This window comes from Gossypium hirsutum, chromosome A11, assembly GCF_007990345.1.
Source record: "Gossypium hirsutum isolate 1008001.06 chromosome A11, Gossypium_hirsutum_v2.1, whole genome shotgun sequence".
Lineage (NCBI taxonomy): Eukaryota > Viridiplantae > Streptophyta > Magnoliopsida > Malvales > Malvaceae > Gossypium > Gossypium hirsutum.
In genome coordinates, this window is record NC_053434.1 from 7,506,303 (window position 1) to 7,526,912 (window position 20,610).

A 20,610-nucleotide genomic window follows, 5' to 3' on the forward strand; every position below is an offset into this window, starting at 1 on the left:
CACGGTCTTACACGGATCACATTTATCACTTGTCACTTCTCACTAATCAGATAAGTGTAGCTAAAGCTACCAGTTATTACTTGTCACTGATTAGATAAGTGTAGCTGAGGCTACCACTTATCACTTATCACTTGCCACTTGTCACTGATCAGATAAGTGTAGCCGAGGCTACCAGTTATCACTTGTCACTGATTAGAAGTATTCAAATCTGACGTTCCGCTCAATTTGATCATTTATTCGATTTTCGCATTGTTAATTTATTCTCAATTCATCAATAAATATACATCATCATATATTATATAATTTATGAAATTAACATTTAATCATTAAATTTTAGCCATATGAACTTACCTGGGTCGATTTGCAAAATTTGTGAAAGTTTCAAGACTAATCAGCTACTTTTTCTTTTCCTCGACTTGCTTCGAGTTCTCGATCCATCATTTTCAAATCATTCATTTATCAGTATTGAATTCACCTTCACTTGATTTCACATCCTTAATGTTTATAACCCGCTTATAAGTAACATTATCTATAATTTCACTATTTACTTATATATATTCAATGCTGTCCCTCCATGTCATAGTCACTAAATTATTTTTATATTGAGCTAGAGAACTCCAAATTAAGATCCGCTAATTTTTCCTGAAACTACACTCACATATCTTCTTACCATAAAATTTTCAGAATTTTTGGTTTAGACAATAAATACATTTTATTCTTTAAAGTCACCACTGTTCTGCTGTCTGAAAGTTTTGACCCTTATTCACTAAAAATCAATTATCTCCTTGTACGAGATTTGAATGATGTTTTTGTTTGTTTCTCTTGAAAATAAATTTAAGCCCCTAATTATTTTTATCTAATTTTTGATGATTTTCCAAAGTCAGAACAGGAGAACCAGCAATCATTTTGACCTTGTATCACAAAATTTATTATATCTCATGATTTACAATTCCGTTGCTCACACAATTTATTCTATAAGAAACTAGACTCAATAAGCTTTAATTTCATATTTTATTTATCCTTTAATTCGATTTATACAAATTTTGGTGATTTTTCAAAATTAGATTACTGCTGTTGTCCAAAACTGTTTTAGTGCAAAATGTTGATTTCAATTTTGCCCCAAATTTCACAGTTCATAAAATTCAGTCCTTACTCAATTAACCCCTAAATTATGCTAATTTTTCTTAATTAATACTTTACCTAGACATTATAAGTTATTTCACAACTATTGAAATTCATAATTTCCACGTAAAACCCTAACTTCAAACTCTTTTACAATTAGGTCCCAAACATTCACTTTTTATTCAATTCTTTAAATAAAATTAGCACATAAACAATTTAAAGGTCTAATTCCATGCTAAATCATCATATACTTCCAGCCCATATTCAAATCAACTTTAAATTTCTTTCATAGAATCAAAAACTAATGAACTCAACAAGTGGACCTAGTTGTAAAAGTCACAAAAACACAAATATTTTAAGAAATAATGAAGAATTGAACTTACTTACAATAAAAATATGAAAAACCAGCTTAAGGAAACGCTTCTATGGCGTTCTTCCTGATGAGAATGCAGAAAAATAAAGAGAAATCTAGATAATTCCACTTTAGTCCTAGCTTTATTAAGTAAATTTTGCAATATTCCAATTTTTCCCTTAATTCTCCTTATTTTCTTGTTGATTTCATGCCCTTGCGGTCCAGCCCAAATAGACCTTGGGTCTATTTCCCTTTTAAACCCTCTTTCTTTTATCATTTAAGCTATTTAATTATTTCCCATAATTTTACATTTGTTATAATTTAGTTCTTTTTATTCAATTAACTATTGAAACTTTAAAATTTATTGACGAAACTTTAATACTAACTTATTAACACTCCATAAATATTTATAAAAATATTTATGACTAGGTTTAAAATTTCCAAAGTCTCAATACCTCTTTTTCGATTGTAATTATTTTAATATTTATTTCTAGTACACTATTCACCATTTCAAAAAATTTCCTAACTTCACATTTAACTTATACTCACTAAATTAATAATATTTTCTACTCATTTGTCTGATTTAGTGATCTCGAATTACTGTTCCGACACCACTGAAAATTTAGGCTATTACATTGTCTTTTACCATTTTTACTTGTTTTGTTTTATCTTTTTTTTTATTATATTTTACAAGGTGGTTGTGTTTTTTGTTTTGAAAGTGGGCTCCATAAAAATTAATTATATTATCGTATTGCACCCTTATTTGGCTAACTGGTACTGTTTGAGAGACTACGCTGGCAAAGACTACTTAAGCCGTGAGACTTAGATGGGATAAGGTTGGTAACTTTGTGGCAAAGTACTTCATAGAACTTCGCCAATACTACGGAGTTCTACTTCACGAATTGACAAGTTCTTTGTTGTGACGAGAACCTTATTAGGCGGACTTTCCCACTAATAAGTCAGCCACTTGTGTTTTTGTGTCGCTACTAATGTAAACGTAGTAATTAGTGGGACACGTTTTAGTCATTTAACATCCTAGTGGAGGTAACATGTCAAAAAAGGATACACGAAGAGTTCCATAGGATGTGAGAATAATTATTTATTAGAGTTAACCTGTATGTGATTTGGATGTGAGTTATCTATAAATAGGATAGCCTGGTAGTGGAAAAAAGACTTTTGTTTTTTCTTCTCTACTAGTCTTTGTTATTATCAAAGAAAACCAGAAGAGTTCTTTGTCTTTAACGAATGTGCTATCTGAGCTTTTATCTTAAGCTATCTCCTAGTAAACTTTTAAAATTTTCTTTAAGTTTTACCATATAGAAAGAAGTTGTTGTAAGAGAGGTTCAATAAGATTTTCATTTGGTTACTAGATAGCAAGGGAACCTCTATCCAAAAATTGTTTGCATGTCTATAGATTCATGTTACTTTATAAAGTTTTGGTTTTTTTTGATGTTTAAAGAAGTCGTTTTTATTGTTTAGCTAAAAAAAAGGGAGAAGGTCTCAATGCCCAAAGAAAGGAACACGTAGAGTAGATAAAGCTTTAAGTAAAGAATTCTGGTGAGTTCTTTCATTCTTTGAGTCTGTTATCTGCGTTATTTCATTTAACCCTTATCATTATACAACCAAGTAAGTGGCTCTGTTTTTTGGTTTTGGTACTCGTGTCTAAGGAAATGTGTTTAATGAGATGGTGCATGCAAGGGTATAAGCTGTTAAACAAATACAAAAGTTTGGTATGTTCATGGTATAAATACTCCTTCTTTGGTGCGCAAGCTCTATATCTGTGACAGGTGAAAACCCGACCTTGTAGAGGAACACCTACATGTTCGAATACGATAAAGGATATTAGGGGTATAGAGGTTATGACTAGCAAATATCTTTGATGAGTGGTATGAAGACATAGGCAAAATGGTTTTTCAGAACTACGATCAGAAGCTAGCACAAAGAATGAAGTATGTCGGGAAAAAAGGGTGCATGTGTGTGAAATAAGGAGTGCACGTTGCATGAAATGTAAGTAGTATGTTTGGCAGTTATATCAGGGTAGTCCGCAAAAGTGGTGTATATGTAGAGCAATTATGCTTGTATCTGTCATGTGCGAGTTTCCAAAAATAGATAGTCTCCACTAGTAGGCTAAGTCTGATCGTGGGAGTATCCGCCAGCGGATACTTCAGATCAGAGAGAATTGTATCTACCAAATATGGTGTACTAGTTGCCAGTTTGAGTCCAATCTTTTAATGTCTGATGGTCTTTATTGTGGGATTTTATTTCCCGAAAATACACTAAGTTCTCTCGAACTTACCTAGTCTCTTCTTCTTATTTCCAGGTTCTTTGGTTGAACGTCATGATAGTAAGGAATCATCCATAATAGCGGTCCATTTGTGATTCTTCATATTGTTTTATTCCGTGTGACATGTATTTGTTGGGGGTAGTATGATGATTGTTAGATGCCACCATTTGAAAGTCATTAACCTACATTTTGAGAAACGATACTTTGTATTTATGAATGTTTATTTGTAACCTTGAAGGCTTATTATTAGAAGTGGTTAATGGTGTTATCGAATTAAAATGAGTTGAGTTTTTAAATCATTGCTCGAGCAATAACTCAATAGGAAATTTTATTTGAGCTTGTGGATATTTTCTAAGCTTCTGCCAAATGCTATTTACTTGTGTCTTTTAATATTTTAAAGTAGCGTGGTACTATTTTTAATTTGCTTTCAACCACAAATATTTTCAAAAAAATGGGGCACCGCTTTGGTAAGCGGGTACTCACCAATCTGGAAAGTTGGTTTTAAAAAGGTATTAGTCATTTCAACTATTTTGATTCGTGACACTCTATATCCGGATTCGACGATCAGGTCAGGCCTGGGGTGTTACAATACCAAATATATATATTTAGTAATTATGGGAAGTAATGGCATTTTTAATTATGTTATGATATAAGATTTATTTTTAAATAATAATTTATAAACTTTTTATTATGATAAATATATTTTTAATTATTCAAAAGATATATATTTAAAACTATGATTTTAATAAAAATATGATTTTAATTTTTTAATTAATATTTTATTAAATAAATTTATAAATTCGCATATTTTTAATAATTTCGTAAAAGTAAAATAATTTAAAAAACTTCTATTATATATAATTTCTTATTTAATGTCATCAATAGTCCTTTTCTATTCTCACTTCACCACTATGGCTGCGTTTGAATCCAAACACACATCTCACTGTTGTTTTTAATCTCACTGTTATAGTATTTAATCTCATTGCTACAATAATTAATCTCATCACCACTATTATTTTTAACCTCACTGAATATAAATGCACCACTAATCCAAACAAGCCTTAATCCAAATATGTTATTGCAAGCTTGATCGATCCTTTTTTATTTTTATATTATATACAAACAAATCATATCCAACATTGGAATTCATTATATGTGTATATATATTAGATATATGCTGATTCAAAATAAAATGGCGTGTATATATATACACGATGATGATGATATACCCAATACATGCATGTAAAAACCATGATTCTCACGAATTCGTCGAACCAACCAAATCTTGTAAAAGAAAATGACATGATTGACATCTCACCACATGCATGGATCTTTTTGCAATTCAGTATCTCAAGGATTCTCATCCATCAACAAAGAGGATCCCTCGAACTAATCATACTACCACAAAACAACTATGATATGTTTATGATATATATAATATATAATTAGTAGCAAACTTGTGCTCTAATCTAATCAAATCTTTATTTTTCATAAAGGAACAAAACATTTGTCTTTAAAGTTTTAATGATACTCAGATTTACTCATGTGATGTGAGCTTTACTTAAAATCCGACACTTCTTTTCATTTTTGATCATATGCAGTGCATATAATAGGAAGCTTCAGGAGGAAAAGTTTGGGATGTTGGAGTGGAGTGAAGAAAGCAGAGAAGTTACATGGGGGGAGATGTAGGTGTCTGCCTGCCAGAGTTCACTCGCACCATTAAAGTAAAAGATCTGTCATGTGTCAAACATATGCTTCACATCATTACGCTCGTGTGCCTGTCGCTTTGTGACCTCTTCCCGACCAGACATCCCTCCCTTGTCTACAGTCATTGGATTCTCATCCTCCTATGTTTTCCGGGATTTCAAGGTTTTCCCACCTTCACGTGCCTATTAAGTTTCATTAGAATAAGGTAAGCAAGTTGCTTAAAGCTTTTTTATTATTTGCTTAGAAATTAGAATGCTCCGTGTGTGTGTGTATATATAAATTTCCTTGTCTGTGTTGCTGATCAAACTTTTCTAGGCAATGATTACTAACTCCAGCCACCCGATTCAACAATGGTAAGAGAGAAACAACTTTCATGTCAAACATCACCCCTTAGCTTCAGAATATTATACATATAAAATTCAAAATCCTGTCTTGGTGAGGGTCACAGTAATCCTGATGTTTCTTGATTAATTAGTAGGAGCATTTGCAATAATGACACCATTGATGAACACCTCCAAAGTTGAACTTGAAAGTTGAAAGAAGGCGTGTGTATGTATATGATATAATCCATACTCATTGGAGTAAGGCAAAAGCTAAGACGCACAAAATGCTATGAATATGTTTATTTTTAATGATATTTGTCTGCGGTTCATAATAAGTCAAGGTTTTCCACGATGCACACTTGTCCATTGTTTTTCCTTTTCTTTTAGACGAGATTGAGTAAATTTCAATTGCAATCTTTCTATTTTTTTTAATTATAAAAATAATTAAATTTTAATTTATCGCTATATTTCATTTAATTTTGAAATTTAATTTATATAGTTTAATCTTTACATAATTTGATACCTCAATTTTTATAATCTCATTAATCAGTCTAAATACTTTATTCTAATTAACATGAAGATGTAAATTTTTAAGGATTATTAGTACTGTTAAAATTCTCTATTAAATCCAGGTCCATTGTAATTTTATTTTTGTGTTACATATATATCAAGTGAATTTTTTTTTTAAATTTCAAAATGTCACACAATCAAATTAACAAAAGAATTTTAATATTATTAACAAATGAATCTAAATTTTTTAATTTAAAAAGTAAATGAACTAAATTCCTAAAAATAAAAATATAGAGATTAAATTTTAAATATATGAAAAGTATAAAAACTTTGAACAAATTATAATCTTAATTTTTTTATTTTATAATTTAATCAAGAAATAAATAATTAACTGAATGAGTAAAAACTATATTAATTTATTAATAATTTTAAGATGAAAATAATTGTTAACTATAATACCCAAATTGTAAATAATTTTAACTGGAACGCTTAAAACGAGCTGAAATTGAAAATTAGCAACCAAATTTACCCTTGAAAATACAAGGCATTGGGAAGCCAGTAAGGCACACGATACCATAGTGCACCTACCCAACATTTACATAAAGATGTTTTAACATGACTCACACGTGTCCGCTTTTGATATCTATCTAACGCGTTGTATATTTTAATTTATCTATCTGATTTCAGAAAACATTTTTAAAATGTTATTCAAAGCCCTCCTCTTCTCTGTGATTTGGGTTTTAAAAGTGATTCTTCACAAAAATAATAAAGAATATTTAGTTTTTGAGGTTAGTGAAATATAAAATTTGAGATTTAGGTGGTTATATTTTAGAAGGAAAATTTATCAAATATTTCATGTATTATTATATTAAATTATTTAAATATAATTTATTGTATTTAAAATTTTAAAATATTTTATGTACATTTCTAATTTGTTTTTGTATTTTTTTAATAATATTTTGTAATTTTCAATAGTTTGAAAATAATCATATAAATAATTTTTATAATTTATTATATTTTCATAAATTAGATAGTTTGATAACCTTCTATTTTTTTTGTCATATAAAAAATATTTAATAAATTCTATAAATTTATGGTTTTTAATAATATTTTGTGGTTGTTAAACAATTTAAACCCGACATGATGTTGATCTGGCATGTGGTGAAAATAAATAAGATGAAATGATTTAATTAGTGTTGGGTGGGTCAATTAAATGTTAACTGAGTAATAGTTAAAAGTTGATAAGTTTTGTTTTTTATGTACCAAAATAATTTTATTATGAAACTTAAAAAGTCATGCGTCTTAATTTTCACATTATATTTTTAAGCTTGAGTTTGGAATGTTTCTTGTTTTTCATTCGTTACATCTTATATTCCATCATGAATTTACTTAAAAACCGACCCAAACGGTATAGTAAATATACAGATGTAGAAGGGCAAAAACGGTAATTAAAAACATCCTTTGTTGTTTGATTCTAATTTCCGTAGACAAACTCCCCCTTCTTCCTAGGAACTCAGACAGAAAACATCCCTTTTTTTACAAAAAAAAAAAAAAAAGTGCTTAGCTTTTGGTTTTGTTTCAGTCGAGAAAACAGAGAGTTCATTTTTTTTCCATGTTCTATCGATCGGTGGTGTTTCCTTCAATCTCAGAAAGGAAACGGAATTCAAACAGAAGCAAAACCGACACTGTAATGGCTTCTTCTTCTTCTTCTTCGGCTTTGAAATCTCAGCCTCTTCATAACTTCCAATTACATGACCTTAAATGGGCCATGAACCACACTGGCAACCACCGCCTTCGGAAACTCTCCGATTCTTTGCACAAATCTCCTCAACGTGGAGAGAGTGGTTCTGAGTCCGACAATAACCGGAAGGTCAATCCGGTATGCGAAGCTCGCTCAAAGATTGGACATTCTTCAGGTTTTTCTCCTGATCATAGAACTGGAAAATCAGAGAGGAAATTCATCGATGGTTCTGATGTTTTGGTTGATTTTAACTCCGATAAGAAAGTTGATCCATCGGACGCTAGATCGAAGATCTATATACGTTTTCCAGCCAAGAATGACAAGTCTGTTGACGAGGTTGCGGATGTAGGAGATCAGAGCTTGATTACTGAAGACATTGAAGAATTGGTTCCCAAAACTTGGACTCTGAGGCCTCGGAAGCCGATTTGTAAGCCTTCCAATCATAATGGAAGCTCGCTCAAGATCGGAGCTTCGGCGCACGAGAACAAAACTCATAGATCGGAAGCGACGCGATCTAGGAACGTAACCGAACCGAAAGTGGCTGAGAAGAAGGAGAAGAAACAAAAGTTCTCAGTTTCACTCTCTAGAGAAGAAATTGATGATGATATCTTTGCTATGACCGGGTCGAAGGCCTCTAGAAGGCCAAAGAAGCGAGCCAAGAGTGTGCAGAAACAACTGGATGTGAGTTTTTTTTTTCTTTTCTTATTTTTTTGAAAGGAAGTTTTTGATTTCTTCATTATCGATCTTCCAAAGTTTGAATTGTTCTAATTCTTTATGAATCCTTTGTAGTGCGTGTTTCCTGGATTGTGGCTAGCTTCAATAACGCCTGATTGTTACAGAGTCACGGAGGCTCCTGTTAAGGTCTGATGTTCTGCTGTTCAAAATGTTTAATCTTTTTACTTGCTTTACTCCGTAACCAAGTGATTTTGAGTGAAGGTTCGATTTGGTGATTGCAGGGCTAGATGGGGTTGCTGCTAAAACTGTGAATTTGGAAGGTGGGGGATCAGGGGAACTGCTAAACTTTTTCCTTTTTATTTTCTTTTCAGCTGTAGAATGAGCTTGTAGAGATCGGATCAGATGTTAACTAATGTATCTTGTTTTTTTGTCTAATCCATGATGAAGTTAGAACTTAGAGAGATGGTGAGAGACTGTTATATTATGAATCTTGTTGATAAGTTACAGATTGTAAATATGACTTACCAGTTTCATAACTAGGGTTTTAACCTTTTCAGTTTATGTAAAAGGAAATTGTTTTTCAGGAGATCTTTTAGTTCTTGGAAAAATTATGAACGCTTGTTAGTTGTTCATTGAACTTGTTTAAATGTTAGATCATATAACTATTTACCGGTCCAGAAAGTTTGGAATGCATATTTGTATTTGATGTGCATTTGTTTCTTTCTTATTTAGTTATTTGTTCTTTCTAATATGCATGTTTAGGAGTGTGTGTTGATTATATTTTGGATTGAGTAGACATGAGTTAGTGTTAGTAGTTAACGGGTTGCATAGTATTGACCACATGTTAGCGATAAACAGATTGGATGTGTTAGTTATTAACGGATTTAGTAGTCCTGTGAACTTGTTTATAATTAACGGATTAAGTGGTTCTGAAAACGCGAGCATGCTTGAGCTACTGCTCATATATTATTGGGTTACGGTTTTGTGATTGATCTCTATGCTTTATACGTTTGTCTAAGTGTTTGTTTGTGTCTTCTCTCTAAAAAAAGAAACTGCTCTTGGATGCCTCTCATGACAAGGTTTAGTCTTGGGGAAGTTTCTTTGTATGGCTTAGAAATATCACAATTAGAGAGACCATGAGTCAAATAATGGAAGGATTGATTAGATTAATTTTCATTATCTTATTTTCATTATCTTTCCATTATGAATCAGCAATAAGTAGTGAAACTAGAATAACTAAGTCCTCTTGGCTGAGTCTCATCTCTGTTATACGAATACTAATTTCTAGCAATATTATATGCAGCTAAAATTACATGATAGGAGTTCAAATTAAAAACGTGTTTATGATGTCAATTAGGTTGGCTATACTACTAATCATCTCTTTGGCATGATTTGACATTTTGTTTGGTTAACTACAGTACATAAATTATTTTAACTAGAGGTGCATGAATATCTAACATGCTTTGCTTTTTAGAAGGGTGCAAGAGAATATATAGAATATACATAGATTGGTGTATGCATATACAGCATATAGAGTGAATAGTAAACGCATCTACAGCAGCCTTTACAGTCGAAATGTGTAATTTGTTTATATTTGAAACTTATGAATCCCAAATCTTGCTAAACCAGATTCTGTGAATCATTAAAAAATTCACTTTTGCGCACGTATCGATTAGGATATGTTAATACTTCTTTTTGGATAGAGGTTTGTGATTTTTAAGTTAACTGATTTGATGTGTTGCAGCTGTAGCAGCTATTTTCCCCTTCTCATCCACATGCCTGCATGTGCACATACATGCGCATGCACACACACTATAGCAGAGCATGGGCCTTAATTTGTTAGGATGTGCATTTCTTGGGAGACATGATGTTGCCATCTATTATTTGATAATTATACTGAAATCCCTGATGATCTATGACTTCTATATATGCATCTGATTGGGAATATGGAGCAGAAAACTGCTTCAGGTTAGACGCTCAGATCCTTTGCCAGGAAAATCATTATGTGGCGTAATCTTCTTTGTTTTTACCGTGTTTTGTTTTCTAGTTCAGTGTTCTATAGTAAATTGTGGACTCTGTTTAAAGTTTCGGCCTAATTGAAAGGCTACGCAATTACCATCTTTGAAGACTACACGGCAGGTACAATTCTCGGTCAGCATTAAGTTTGATTATGATTTGGATAATTGGTGTCATTGATATGTGGTGCAAACTCAAAACTGCTCCATGTTCTTCGTTTCCTGACAAAAGACTAAGCAAACCCTGTCCTGGATTTTGTAGTGAGCTTGCCCTGTAGATTGATGCTGAACTTGTCGAAGGACATACAGGTATAGATTGTCCGTAGTTCAGTGAAACAGAATGGCTGCAGATAAGAGCCAGATGAAAATGGTGGCCCTGCACCCTCCATAAAAAATCTGCCGACAATGTAAGGAGGAGTCAATGGAAGTGAATACAAAATATTTTGCAGCTCGACGATGTTATGGAGGGCTTTAAATGTTTCGCGTTGGGCAAGTTTTGAGAGTGGCAATTTTTAGAAAATTCTACATCATCCTGAAACTAGGAGTCTTGAGTCTTAAGATTGTTTTGTTTTCGGACAATGATGGCAGAAGTATGCGTACTGCACTATATATTTCCAGTTATAAAATATCAGATTTTTTTTTTCAAATTTTTATTATACTTAAAGTTCAAATTTTGTCTTCCCTTCTTTTTCCTTCAATATTGTAATAATAAAAAAAATGTTAATAATGTGAATGTAAAGTTTAATAGGATAACTGATTTTATTTTTTTATAGAATAAAAATAGTATTTTAATTTTAAGACGTATTTTACTTTTTAAAATATAACTATACCATATTTTATTAATCTATTTTAAATATTTTTAAGACATGTATTTTATTTTAAAAACATTTATACTTTATTTTAAATTTAATTTAAATAATTTAAAATTTTTATTTATATTTTGACCTACTAAATATTTAACTAAATTACATGGAAAATGATGATAAGAAAAATGTATTTAATTTTAGAGAGGAAACAATCCAACAAATATGAAATACTAGAGTAATTAGATAAAATTGTATTAATTTTTTTAAAAAAAATTTATTATAGTCGTATTGTTGAATACTTTTTTGGATTAAGACATTTGATTTTAAGTTTTATTAAGAGAAATTTTTTAAATTCACTAGTTGGTCCTTTTCAGAAACAAACCAACAACGCCATTTGGCATTGCAGATTGGTTAATGAGGCTCATTATGTGAAAGGGAACATAATATTGTCTAGTCATAAAAATGGTATTGCAGATTGCTGTGAAGCTCCTGCTGGTATTGCAAATGATTTGTGCAGTCAATCAATTATCATGTAGTTGGTATAAATGGCAGTTTAGAAGGAATATCAGTAGTATTTCTCCATATCTGAGATGGATGATTTCAAGGAGGTTGTAGCAGCTGGTAATGATGTCTTTTCAGAGCAATAGAGACAACGCTGGTAAGAATGCTTTAAAAGGTCAAAATGGATTTGAAGAAATCTTTAACAAAAACTGCCATAAGAAGTGTGATGGCACAACCAGATGATATTCCTCAAACAGGACAGCTTCTTGAGTCAACTTCTGAGAAAGCTTCCCCATCAGTGCCCCGGACTGTGGAGCCACAAGTGCTTTGATAGGGCTGAAACATATGGCATCTGAAAACGAGGATGAGTAGAAGTAAGAATCGTACTACTGACGCTGCCCTCCCGTCAGATATGGAGACCATGTTAATTTGAGAATCGTTGGTGATGAAGAAAAGACAGTTGACAACAGTGTGGTTGAACCCTCGGAAACATTCCAAAACCATTTAACCAGCTACTGAAGTTGCAGCTATAGAAACTGACAATTCTAATGACAAGGAACTTCTAAGCACTAAACTTTATACAACTAAATCTGAACTTGATGGAAAATGTGTGCAAATGGAGATCGACCAACGGGTGATTGATGATTAGAATTTGTGCTGATACCACTGCAGTCAGTGCTGCCTCTGACAAACAATAGATTGATAGCATTTTGCACAGCAGTTCCTTATTTTCTTTCTTTCTACATGTAATTGTGTTGTTATTCAGCTACTTTAAAATTTTGAGTAGTGTAATAAGCCAACTAATTATCTCCAATTGTACCCAACAACTGGCAAAATCATGCCGTTTCCGTTGGGTTAACAAACTTGGACCCAACTTGAAGAAGTGATCTTCAGTTTCTGTCGCTGTCTTCTTGCGCAAGTTTACGATAGAGGAAGAGAGGGTAGTTGTAGAGTTGCAGGCACGGTTTGGGAACAAATGGGCCAAAAATGCTACGTATCTTGCTTCGAAGGAACACGTATTCATTCCATCATTACATTCTCATGCCCGTCATAGTAACCGAGAACAAGGAAACTCGTCTTGAGTTTAACGTATTAACTAATTCTTCAGCCACAAAGTTGACTTTGCCCCCATATATTATGGTCGAACATATCCGCATCAAGACTACAACTTTCACAATGATTTAACAGTAACAATGGCATTATCCAATCAAGGAACAGAAATTGTTTCCCTTCATCACTTTCACGGCATCTCAATCTGCACTGTCAGCAAACAAAACAGGGGAAGAAAAAGACAGTTTCATACTGATATTTGTTGAATCCATGTCATCTTAATACAAAGTATGTTAATGTAAAGGAAAGCCGACGCATCAAGAGGAAGACTGAGGTATGCTTCAGATGAAATCAGAGTCATCTCCTTCGTGGTTGAAGGCAAAGAATCTATGACACTACCATTGACAAAATCATTAAAGTTGCTACTCTGCAATATAAGTTACCCCAGTCTGGCCACTTTCTGTAAGCACCTCGAAGTTTCCAGCACTGAATGACTCATTTTTCAAAGAAACTTGTCTTGTAAGTTCTGAATAAGCACAATAATCTACTTCAATCACATCAGTGTCCTCCTTGAATGCAGAAACTGAAACTCCAACCCCTTCCCCTGCCATAGGATATGTATGGCGACTTCAATAGAAATAGAATGACATTGTTTAAAATCGACGGGGCAAAGGTAAAAAATTGGGCCAAATATGCAGGACAAAGTGAATAATCAACATATTGTTGTCTAATATCGAAGAATGTAGCTTACCATGTGTCACTAACAGCAAGTTTTGTGATGGGTATTTATCCGCTAGTGCCTTAATAATTCGTTCATATCTGCTCCTTGCATCCCACACTGTCTCTTCCCATTGCGGCAACTGTGATTTTCAGACGAAGAAGTTGAATCAGGCAGATTAAACAACGTCAAGCTACACCGACAAAAATCTTAAGTTGTAGGAAAAAGGAAATAGATAAAAACGCACTGCAAATAGCCAAATGCTACCTCTTTATAAACTGGTTCCACCGTAGGATCTACCGTGCCACTTGGTAACAGAGCCTCGAGCTGTGGAACATCGAAACGAAAGATTCCGTCTTTGGGCGCAACATCAATCCTAATTGCTGTTTTATTTAGCATCTCACACAGCCCGTATTCTATTGAAACCTGTAAAATACAACAAAATGGGCTCAAGCATAGAGATGAAGAAAGAAAAATTGCTCAAATTATGAATTAAATATTAAATAGGTATCGAATTTCAGAACTCCTGATTTTGTTATTAAATTATTAGTACAATTTGACAAGTAAAATAAAAAACCTAGCTCATATTTACGATTTGACCAGATGTTCTTAAATATGCTTACGATTTGATCTAATTTGATCAGATCTGGATGATAGTTTGGGATGTTTAGTGCCAAAAGGAAAAAAGTGGGAAAAGTTGTTTTGACCTGACCTTGACTCTGGAGGGGTCGATGGCAATGACGTCATTGGATGACTTGGCATTAGGATCGTCATCGACGGAGCAAAGGGCAGCCACAACCTCGGAGGCAGTCTGGATGCAGCGGAGGAAGGGAGAGACGAAGACTCGGTGGATTGGGAAAGGTAGGCGGGTTCGAAACTCACGGCCCGTGCCAAAAGCCCTGTTTAGGCCATTCTGTATGAGCGGCGGATCCCACGGTCTGTCGGCCGTCTTTTCCCACTCTTGATCGAAGTTGTCCAAACGGTCGCCGTGCCTCATTACCAACACGTTCTGCTGATAAGTTTTTGTGCCTGAGGGATCCATCGATGTCGCCATAAGGTTTAGCTTTCTCCAAGGAATCAAAGGTTTTTTGCGTCTGCAAATGGAGATTGGAGTTGGGAAAGAAGCAATGAAGCAGTTGCACAATCCTGTTCTCCCCATGCTTAACTTCCCTTGTTATAGTCGTCGTTTTCCTATATTTTTTTAATAAGACATCGATTAAAATATGGAGATCCTGGGAAAAAAAATGCTTTTTATTATTTTTTTTTGTGGAACCCTATGCGTGCACCATTAGGTAATGTAAGAGCGTCTTCCTGGGAAGCTGCAAAAGGCTAGTGTGGATTTGTGGTGAAAACGAAATAGTTTTCATGGCGAGATATTTTCTGCAAATGAGGTTGGGATAACACGACATGTGTGGGGTGGTTTGCTTGTTCTCTTGTACTCATCTCTTGCATGGAGTTGAATTTACCCATTGAAATGTAAAAAATAAAAGTTGAATTATTATTTTTTAACAACATTACATTGTGACAGCTCGATTTGTAATCCACATTTACTTAATAATAATTTTTTTTGAATTTTCTAAGGATGGGCTCACTAAATTTCTGAGGCTCATTCAAAACACAGCAAGTGTGAGGGAAATAAGAAGGATAACTGGGTTTGCAAGAATCCAAGAGCATTTGGATGGTTCAGGGATGTTGGATTCTTTTTTTTTTTTGGTATAAAAACAAGATAAAACCTACTGAATGCAGAACATAAACTTAACTTCTTGTCTAATTCATTTGGAGAAACCTGTCCTCTTCATGTGTGTTACATATAGGTGCAATTCATGCACAGCTAGCTTTATGAATATTGGTTATTAAGAGCAAAAGGTACAAACACTAAGGCCAATGCCTATGAAAAATTAAGAAGTTAGAGTTGATACGCACCATTTATAGCCCCCAGCTTCTACTTTTTCAGCCTTGGTATCCAACAATAAAAAGAATGCTTGTATTTTGAAGGCGTAGTGAGCCAGCGGAACATCCCTTTTGAACAACAACAATTAATGTATATACTTAGCTGCTGGGGCAACATTTCAGGACATCAAGTTCAAGATTGGTAGACTACTTGTATACGATGTTGATAAAAGCCAACTTAATTGGATTAAAAAAAGTTTTTGACTTAAACTATCATGATTGAATGAATGACTTAAATTGATAAAATCTTTAACATTAACATATAAATATCCTTAAGATTTAATTATTTTTGTATCCATTAATATTTGAATTGCGATTTACAAAATAATTTTTACATTTAATAAATGCTGCTACACCTAGAACGGTCCACTGCTGAGTAAATTAAACAAATTGGCCATGAAAGGACAATATCTTGTAAATAACGATTTAATAACTTAGAATCACGAGCCCCTCTATTTAAATGACAAGTGCACTGCATTAATCTAGCAATGGTATGATTAATTTTTAAATTTTAAAAAGGGATAAAATGTGGTATTAATTCATGATTTTGTAATTAAAAGTAAAGAAATGAATAATTTAAATAAAAAAATAAATAGATGAAGAAATAAATATATAATGGGTATTATTATTGGTACAATAGATAAAAAAAAAAACATAGTAAACATATCTGTGGTAGTTACTTTTTGCACCAGGTTGTTTATATCCATGTCCATGCTTAATGGGTGCATGCTCCATGCTAATGTTATCTAGGGTTGACATAGATATTAGTGAGAAATATCGGATTGTAGTGGTTCCAACTTCTAATATGCTGAACTCTTGAGTTATACTACTCTCTTCCATTTTGTGACTATTACTAATGACTAACGAGACTGGTCGTGTTGATTAACTTAGAGCCTGACGTAGTAATAGTAATTAATTATGTTGTTGGACATCTACCGTGATTGTAGTAAATGAAAGTGAAAGTGAATATTTTTCAAATATTTCAACCAATTAGTATGGAACAACATCATTATAATAATAGCAACACCAAATACGAAAGTGAATTTTTCCTTAAGAGAGAATTATACTAAAATACCAATCAAAATTGATCTCAAATAATAAAACACTTGTGATTAAAAAAAAAAAACAAATATCTTATTTATATCCTAGTTTGGCAATAGCATGTTTCTTTCCTGTGTACGATGCGGTTACGTTTCAGCCATCAATTATGACCAATCTGATGGCTGGGTGGGCTGCTGTAAGCCGCCAAAGTTGTTATAGTGTAACATCAATCGTCCGATATTTAAATTGCACGGTGAAGATGTCTTGTTTACAACCCTAACGTTTTTATCTATGGTCTCTCCGTTTTTGAAATCGTGTGCCATTGCCACCAATTAGCACGTAACACCTCACCGTTATTCCCCCAGGAAGGGAACTTTCAACTATACTTTCCCCACCCACTATTGCTACTGCCAATCCCCAAACTAGCTCTGATATTGAAGTAAAGCCGGTTAAGCTGAAGTGGTAACAACAAAAAGAAGAGTAAAAATAAAATTTTAATTTTCTTTAATTGAAGATATCCACCCCAAGTAAAACTCCTCTGCGATTTGTGAGGAGAAACTTGAGGGGACGAATCTTGCTCTACCTTGCTTTTCTCTCGCAAAAAATTCTCAAACTTGTTTTTAACGTTAGCTGAATACTATCGCTCATTTCTTCCCGCAGAACCCTAATCGGTGAGTTTCTTAGTTTTGCTATTCCTACTTAACTGCTTTCGATCTTTTGTTTTTGTTCTTTGCCATGCTGATGAGCTTTATGATTGTTTAGAAGTAGATATATATATTTTTAAATTGATAGCTTCTTTATTAGATTGTTTTGAGTTAGGGGTTTTGTTTTATTCCTTAAATTGGGTTTGCATCGCTTATTTCTTTTCTCCAAACCCTAACCGGTAAGTGTCCTAGTTTTGTTGTGGTTAAAGTTAAACTGTTTTGGGTCTTTCATTTTTTTTTGTTCGTCATGACTCACGAGTCTTTATTGTTTGGAAATTTAAATTTTTGTATAAATTTAGTGGCTTTGAATCAGACTTTTGTTTTTATTTCTTAATTGGAATTTGTATTACATCATATCTAACTGTTCATTTAGAATTTGGACTAGTTTGTAGTAGATTGATTTTTATATTATTCGACGCAGATAACTGAAGCCATTTAATCATGTTTGGGCGTGTTCCAAAAAAATCTGATAACACCAAGTTTTATGAAGTACTTGGGGTTCCCAAAAGTGCAAGTCAGGATGAATTAAAGAAGGCTTATAAGAAAGCTGCAATTAAGAATCATCCAGATAAAGGTGGAGACCCCGAGAAGGTAAGGATAAAACAATCTTTCATCCAAGGTTACATCTTTATTATTCTTTTAAGCTTGAGTATATTTGATCATGAAATATATTTGGCAGATTCTTGGATGTGCTTTTGGTTTTCCTTTTAAAAGCACGAGAGAATAAAACTTACAGCTTTTGTTTTATGTACGTAATTTCCGAAGATATATTATGCAAGTAAAATTATAAGGAATTGGGTTTGAGTTTGACTTTTCTCCCCGTAAAACTATTTTCTGATACTTCTTCCCAGTTTAAGGAACTGGCTCATGCTTATGAAGTTCTTAGTGACCCAGAGAAGAGAGACATATATGATCAATATGGTGAAGATGCTCTTAAAGAGGGAATGGGAGGAGGCGGTTCTTCTCACAACCCATTTGACATATTTGAGTCATTTTTTGGTGGGGGAGCCTTTGGTGGTAAGAAATGGTTTTGTTTTCCTTTTTGTATTTTTCTTTTTTGATTGAACTTTTTGATAAAGGTAGTTCCATTTCAAATTTCAATCACAAGTCTTTTTAATACATAGGCGGTGGTAGCTCGAGAGGAAGAAGGCAGAAGCGAGGTGAAGATGTGGTGCATGCTCTTAAAGTTTCTCTGGAAGAATTGTACAATGGGACAGCAAAAAAGCTCTCTCTTTCCAGGAACGCAATATGCAGTAAATGTAAAGGGTATGTCTACCATCACAGCTACTTCTACGGTTAACTGGACTTTCTTTATGGAAAATGTTAACCTCTGCTGTCTTCTTGTAATTGCCCGTCATCTCTCTTTTTTGTTTATAATGTTCTATTTACCTGCTTGAAAAGATCTCATGTCTCTGAAGAAATTATTCACATCTGATATCTTCTTGTAATTACCCCTAAGTTCTCTTTGTTGAGTATAATGTTCTTCTATTTTTGTGCTTGGAAAGATTTCATGGAACCCGGGAAATTATATTGATTGATGTTGTCTGTTTAGTTCTTAGTAAAACCTGTACTTGTTTTCTTTTCATTGTGGTCTTCTACAAGTTTTGGTGTTGATGCTCTTTGGTACCTTTACTCCTATGTAGTAACTTGTTGTGAGTCTTTCACTGAAGTTTTTTTTGTCTTCCCTCTCTGCTCTATGACCTATATCCTCGTATGCAGAGAACCTATATGACTGGTTTGATTACATTTATTCACTTGCATCCTGAAAATTTTCAGGAAAGGTTCAAAGAGTGGAGCCTCCTCTAGATGTTATGGTTGCCAGGGCACAGGAATGAAAATTACAACACGGCAGATTGGACTGGGCATGATCCAACAGATGCAGCATGTTTGTCCTGAATGTAGAGGCTCAGGTATTTAAATTTGGATCTTCTTTTTCTTCGGCTTGGTTCTCATTTTATGTAGGATTTATGTACTCAGATTCATTCACTTCCTTGCAGGTGAGATGATCAGTGATCGGGATAGATGCCCACAGTGCAAAGGGAACAAGGTTACTCAGGAAAAGAAGGTGCTGGAAGTACATATTGAGAAAGGAATGAGAGATGGTCAGAAAATTACATTTGAGGGACAAGCTGATGAGGCTGTAAGTGAAGTACTTTTGTCTTTTAAGTAACTTTTCTAGTATTTTGAGCTTGACCGTTTTCTTTTGCATCATTTGCAGCCAGATACAATAACTGGAGACATTGTTTTTGTATTGGAACAAAAGAAACACCCCAAATTTGATAGGAAATTTGGGGACGACCTTTATGTTGACCACAATCTCAGTTTGACAGAGGCTCTATGTGGGTTTCAGTTTGCCCTGACTCACCTTGATGGCAGGCAGCTCTTAATTAAATCGAACCCTGGCGAGGTCATTAAGCCTGGTAAAATCCCTGTGCATATTTAGTTATATGTCAGAACCACCTTTCAAGTTGACATCATATTCCCTCAACTTTCTCTTCCCTTGCTTGAAAATTTAGGTCAATACAAGGCTATCAATGATGAAGGTATGCCTCACCATCAGAGACCTTTCATGAAGGGCAAGCTAGTCATCCAGTTCCATGTTATTTTCCCAGAATCTGGGGTATTTTCACCTGAGCAATGCCGGAAGATCGAGAGTATATTGCCCATGAGGCCTAGTAAGCATTTGACAGACATGGAGCTTGATGACTGTGAAGAGACTACTTTGCATGATGTCAGTGCTGAGGAGGTAAAGAGGCGGAAGGAACGACAGCATAGGCACCGTGAAGCTTATGATGAAGATGACGATGACGATGAGTCAGCACCAAGAGTGCAATGTGCCCAGCAGTAAGAAATGTTTGCGTTCAATGTTTTGCCCCTCTTATTTTATAGCAGCAGCTAGCTTAGATAACTACATAGCCCAGAACTTGTATGCGGTTTTGTCTGCAACCAGCACATTAAATTGGTGTTTTGTCTCTTTATTTTTTATTGTTGCGTTCATCTCAGCATCTTGCGTTATTTTATCACAGTTTTCCTCGACATTTCAAGGATCTATCTACTATGTTCAGATGCTATATTTGATGATTATTAGATGCAAGTTTCTTGGAATGCCTA

At 33.7% G+C, this 20,610-nt stretch overlaps 3 protein-coding genes across 7 annotated transcripts; 2 read left to right on the plus strand and 1 right to left on the minus strand.

Annotated features, from left to right (window-relative positions):
* Positions 1–7,752: 7,752 nt before the first annotated feature.
* LOC107911876 (uncharacterized) lies at positions 7,753–11,371 on the plus strand. 4 transcript variants are annotated; one of them, XM_041080875.1, is made up of 6 exons: positions 7,786–8,720; positions 8,829–8,900; positions 8,996–9,034; positions 10,459–10,682; positions 10,762–10,853; positions 10,992–11,371. In XM_041080875.1, the coding sequence occupies exons 1-3, from the start codon at positions 7,911–7,913 to the stop codon at positions 8,999–9,001; spliced, it is 888 nt and encodes a 295-aa protein (XP_040936809.1). In that variant the 5' UTR covers positions 7,786–7,910; the 3' UTR covers positions 9,002–9,034; positions 10,459–10,682; positions 10,762–10,853; positions 10,992–11,371. The 4 variants fall into 4 exon arrangements, with proteins under 4 accessions (XP_016695333.2, XP_040936809.1, XP_040936810.1 ...); XM_041080876.1 differs by having other exon boundaries at positions 10,767–10,853; XM_016839844.2 differs by having other exon boundaries at positions 7,753–8,720; positions 10,459–10,853.
* A 1,946-nt stretch (positions 11,372–13,317) lies between these two features.
* On the minus strand, positions 13,318–15,490 carry LOC107911877 (uncharacterized). 2 transcript variants are annotated; one of them, XM_016839845.2, is made up of 4 exons: positions 14,517–15,490; positions 14,072–14,230; positions 13,838–13,946; positions 13,318–13,690 (listed from the first exon to the last, which is right to left on the minus strand). In XM_016839845.2, the coding sequence occupies exons 1-4, from the start codon at positions 14,961–14,963 to the stop codon at positions 13,509–13,511; spliced, it is 897 nt and encodes a 298-aa protein (XP_016695334.1). In that variant the 5' UTR covers positions 14,964–15,490; the 3' UTR covers positions 13,318–13,508. The 2 variants fall into 2 exon arrangements, with proteins under 2 accessions (XP_016695334.1, XP_016695335.1); XM_016839846.2 differs by having other exon boundaries at positions 13,318–13,713; positions 14,517–15,240.
* A 1,582-nt stretch (positions 15,491–17,072) lies between these two features.
* Positions 17,073–20,610, plus strand: LOC107911878 (dnaJ protein homolog 1). The gene is made up of 8 exons (XM_016839847.2): positions 17,073–17,466; positions 17,921–18,090; positions 18,351–18,516; positions 18,624–18,765; positions 19,276–19,409; positions 19,497–19,639; positions 19,718–19,919; positions 20,016–20,610. Exons 2-8 carry the CDS (start codon positions 17,941–17,943, stop codon positions 20,345–20,347), a joined length of 1,269 nt encoding a protein of 422 aa, XP_016695336.1. The 5' UTR covers positions 17,073–17,466; positions 17,921–17,940; the 3' UTR covers positions 20,348–20,610.

Excerpts from the sequence above, each read along its gene's own strand:
- LOC107911876 (XM_016839844.2), top strand. The coding sequence starts at position 7,911 with ATGTTCTATCGATCGGTGGTGTTTCCTTCAATCTCAGAAAGGAAACGG. Across the intron at positions 8,721-8,828 it reads GTGTGCAGAAACAACTGGAT|TGCGTGTTTCCTGGATTGTG; the intron begins GTGAGTTTTTTT and ends AATCCTTTGTAG.
- LOC107911877 (XM_016839845.2), bottom strand. The coding sequence starts at position 14,963 with ATGGGGAGAACAGGATTGTGCAACTGCTTCATTGCTTCTTTCCCAACT. Across the intron at positions 14,231-14,516 it reads TCGACCCCTCCAGAGTCAAG|GTTTCAATAGAATACGGGCT; the intron begins GTCAGGTCAAAA and ends TGTATTTTACAG. Across the intron at positions 13,691-13,837 it reads CTTGCTGTTAGTGACACATG|GGGAAGGGGTTGGAGTTTCA; the intron begins GTAAGCTACATT and ends ATCCTATGGCAG.
- LOC107911878 (XM_016839847.2), top strand. The coding sequence starts at position 17,941 with ATGTTTGGGCGTGTTCCAAAAAAATCTGATAACACCAAGTTTTATGAA. Across the intron at positions 18,766-19,275 it reads ATATGCAGTAAATGTAAAGG|GAAAGGTTCAAAGAGTGGAG; the intron begins GTATGTCTACCA and ends GAAAATTTTCAG. Across the intron at positions 19,920-20,015 it reads TGGCGAGGTCATTAAGCCTG|GTCAATACAAGGCTATCAAT; the intron begins GTAAAATCCCTG and ends TTGAAAATTTAG.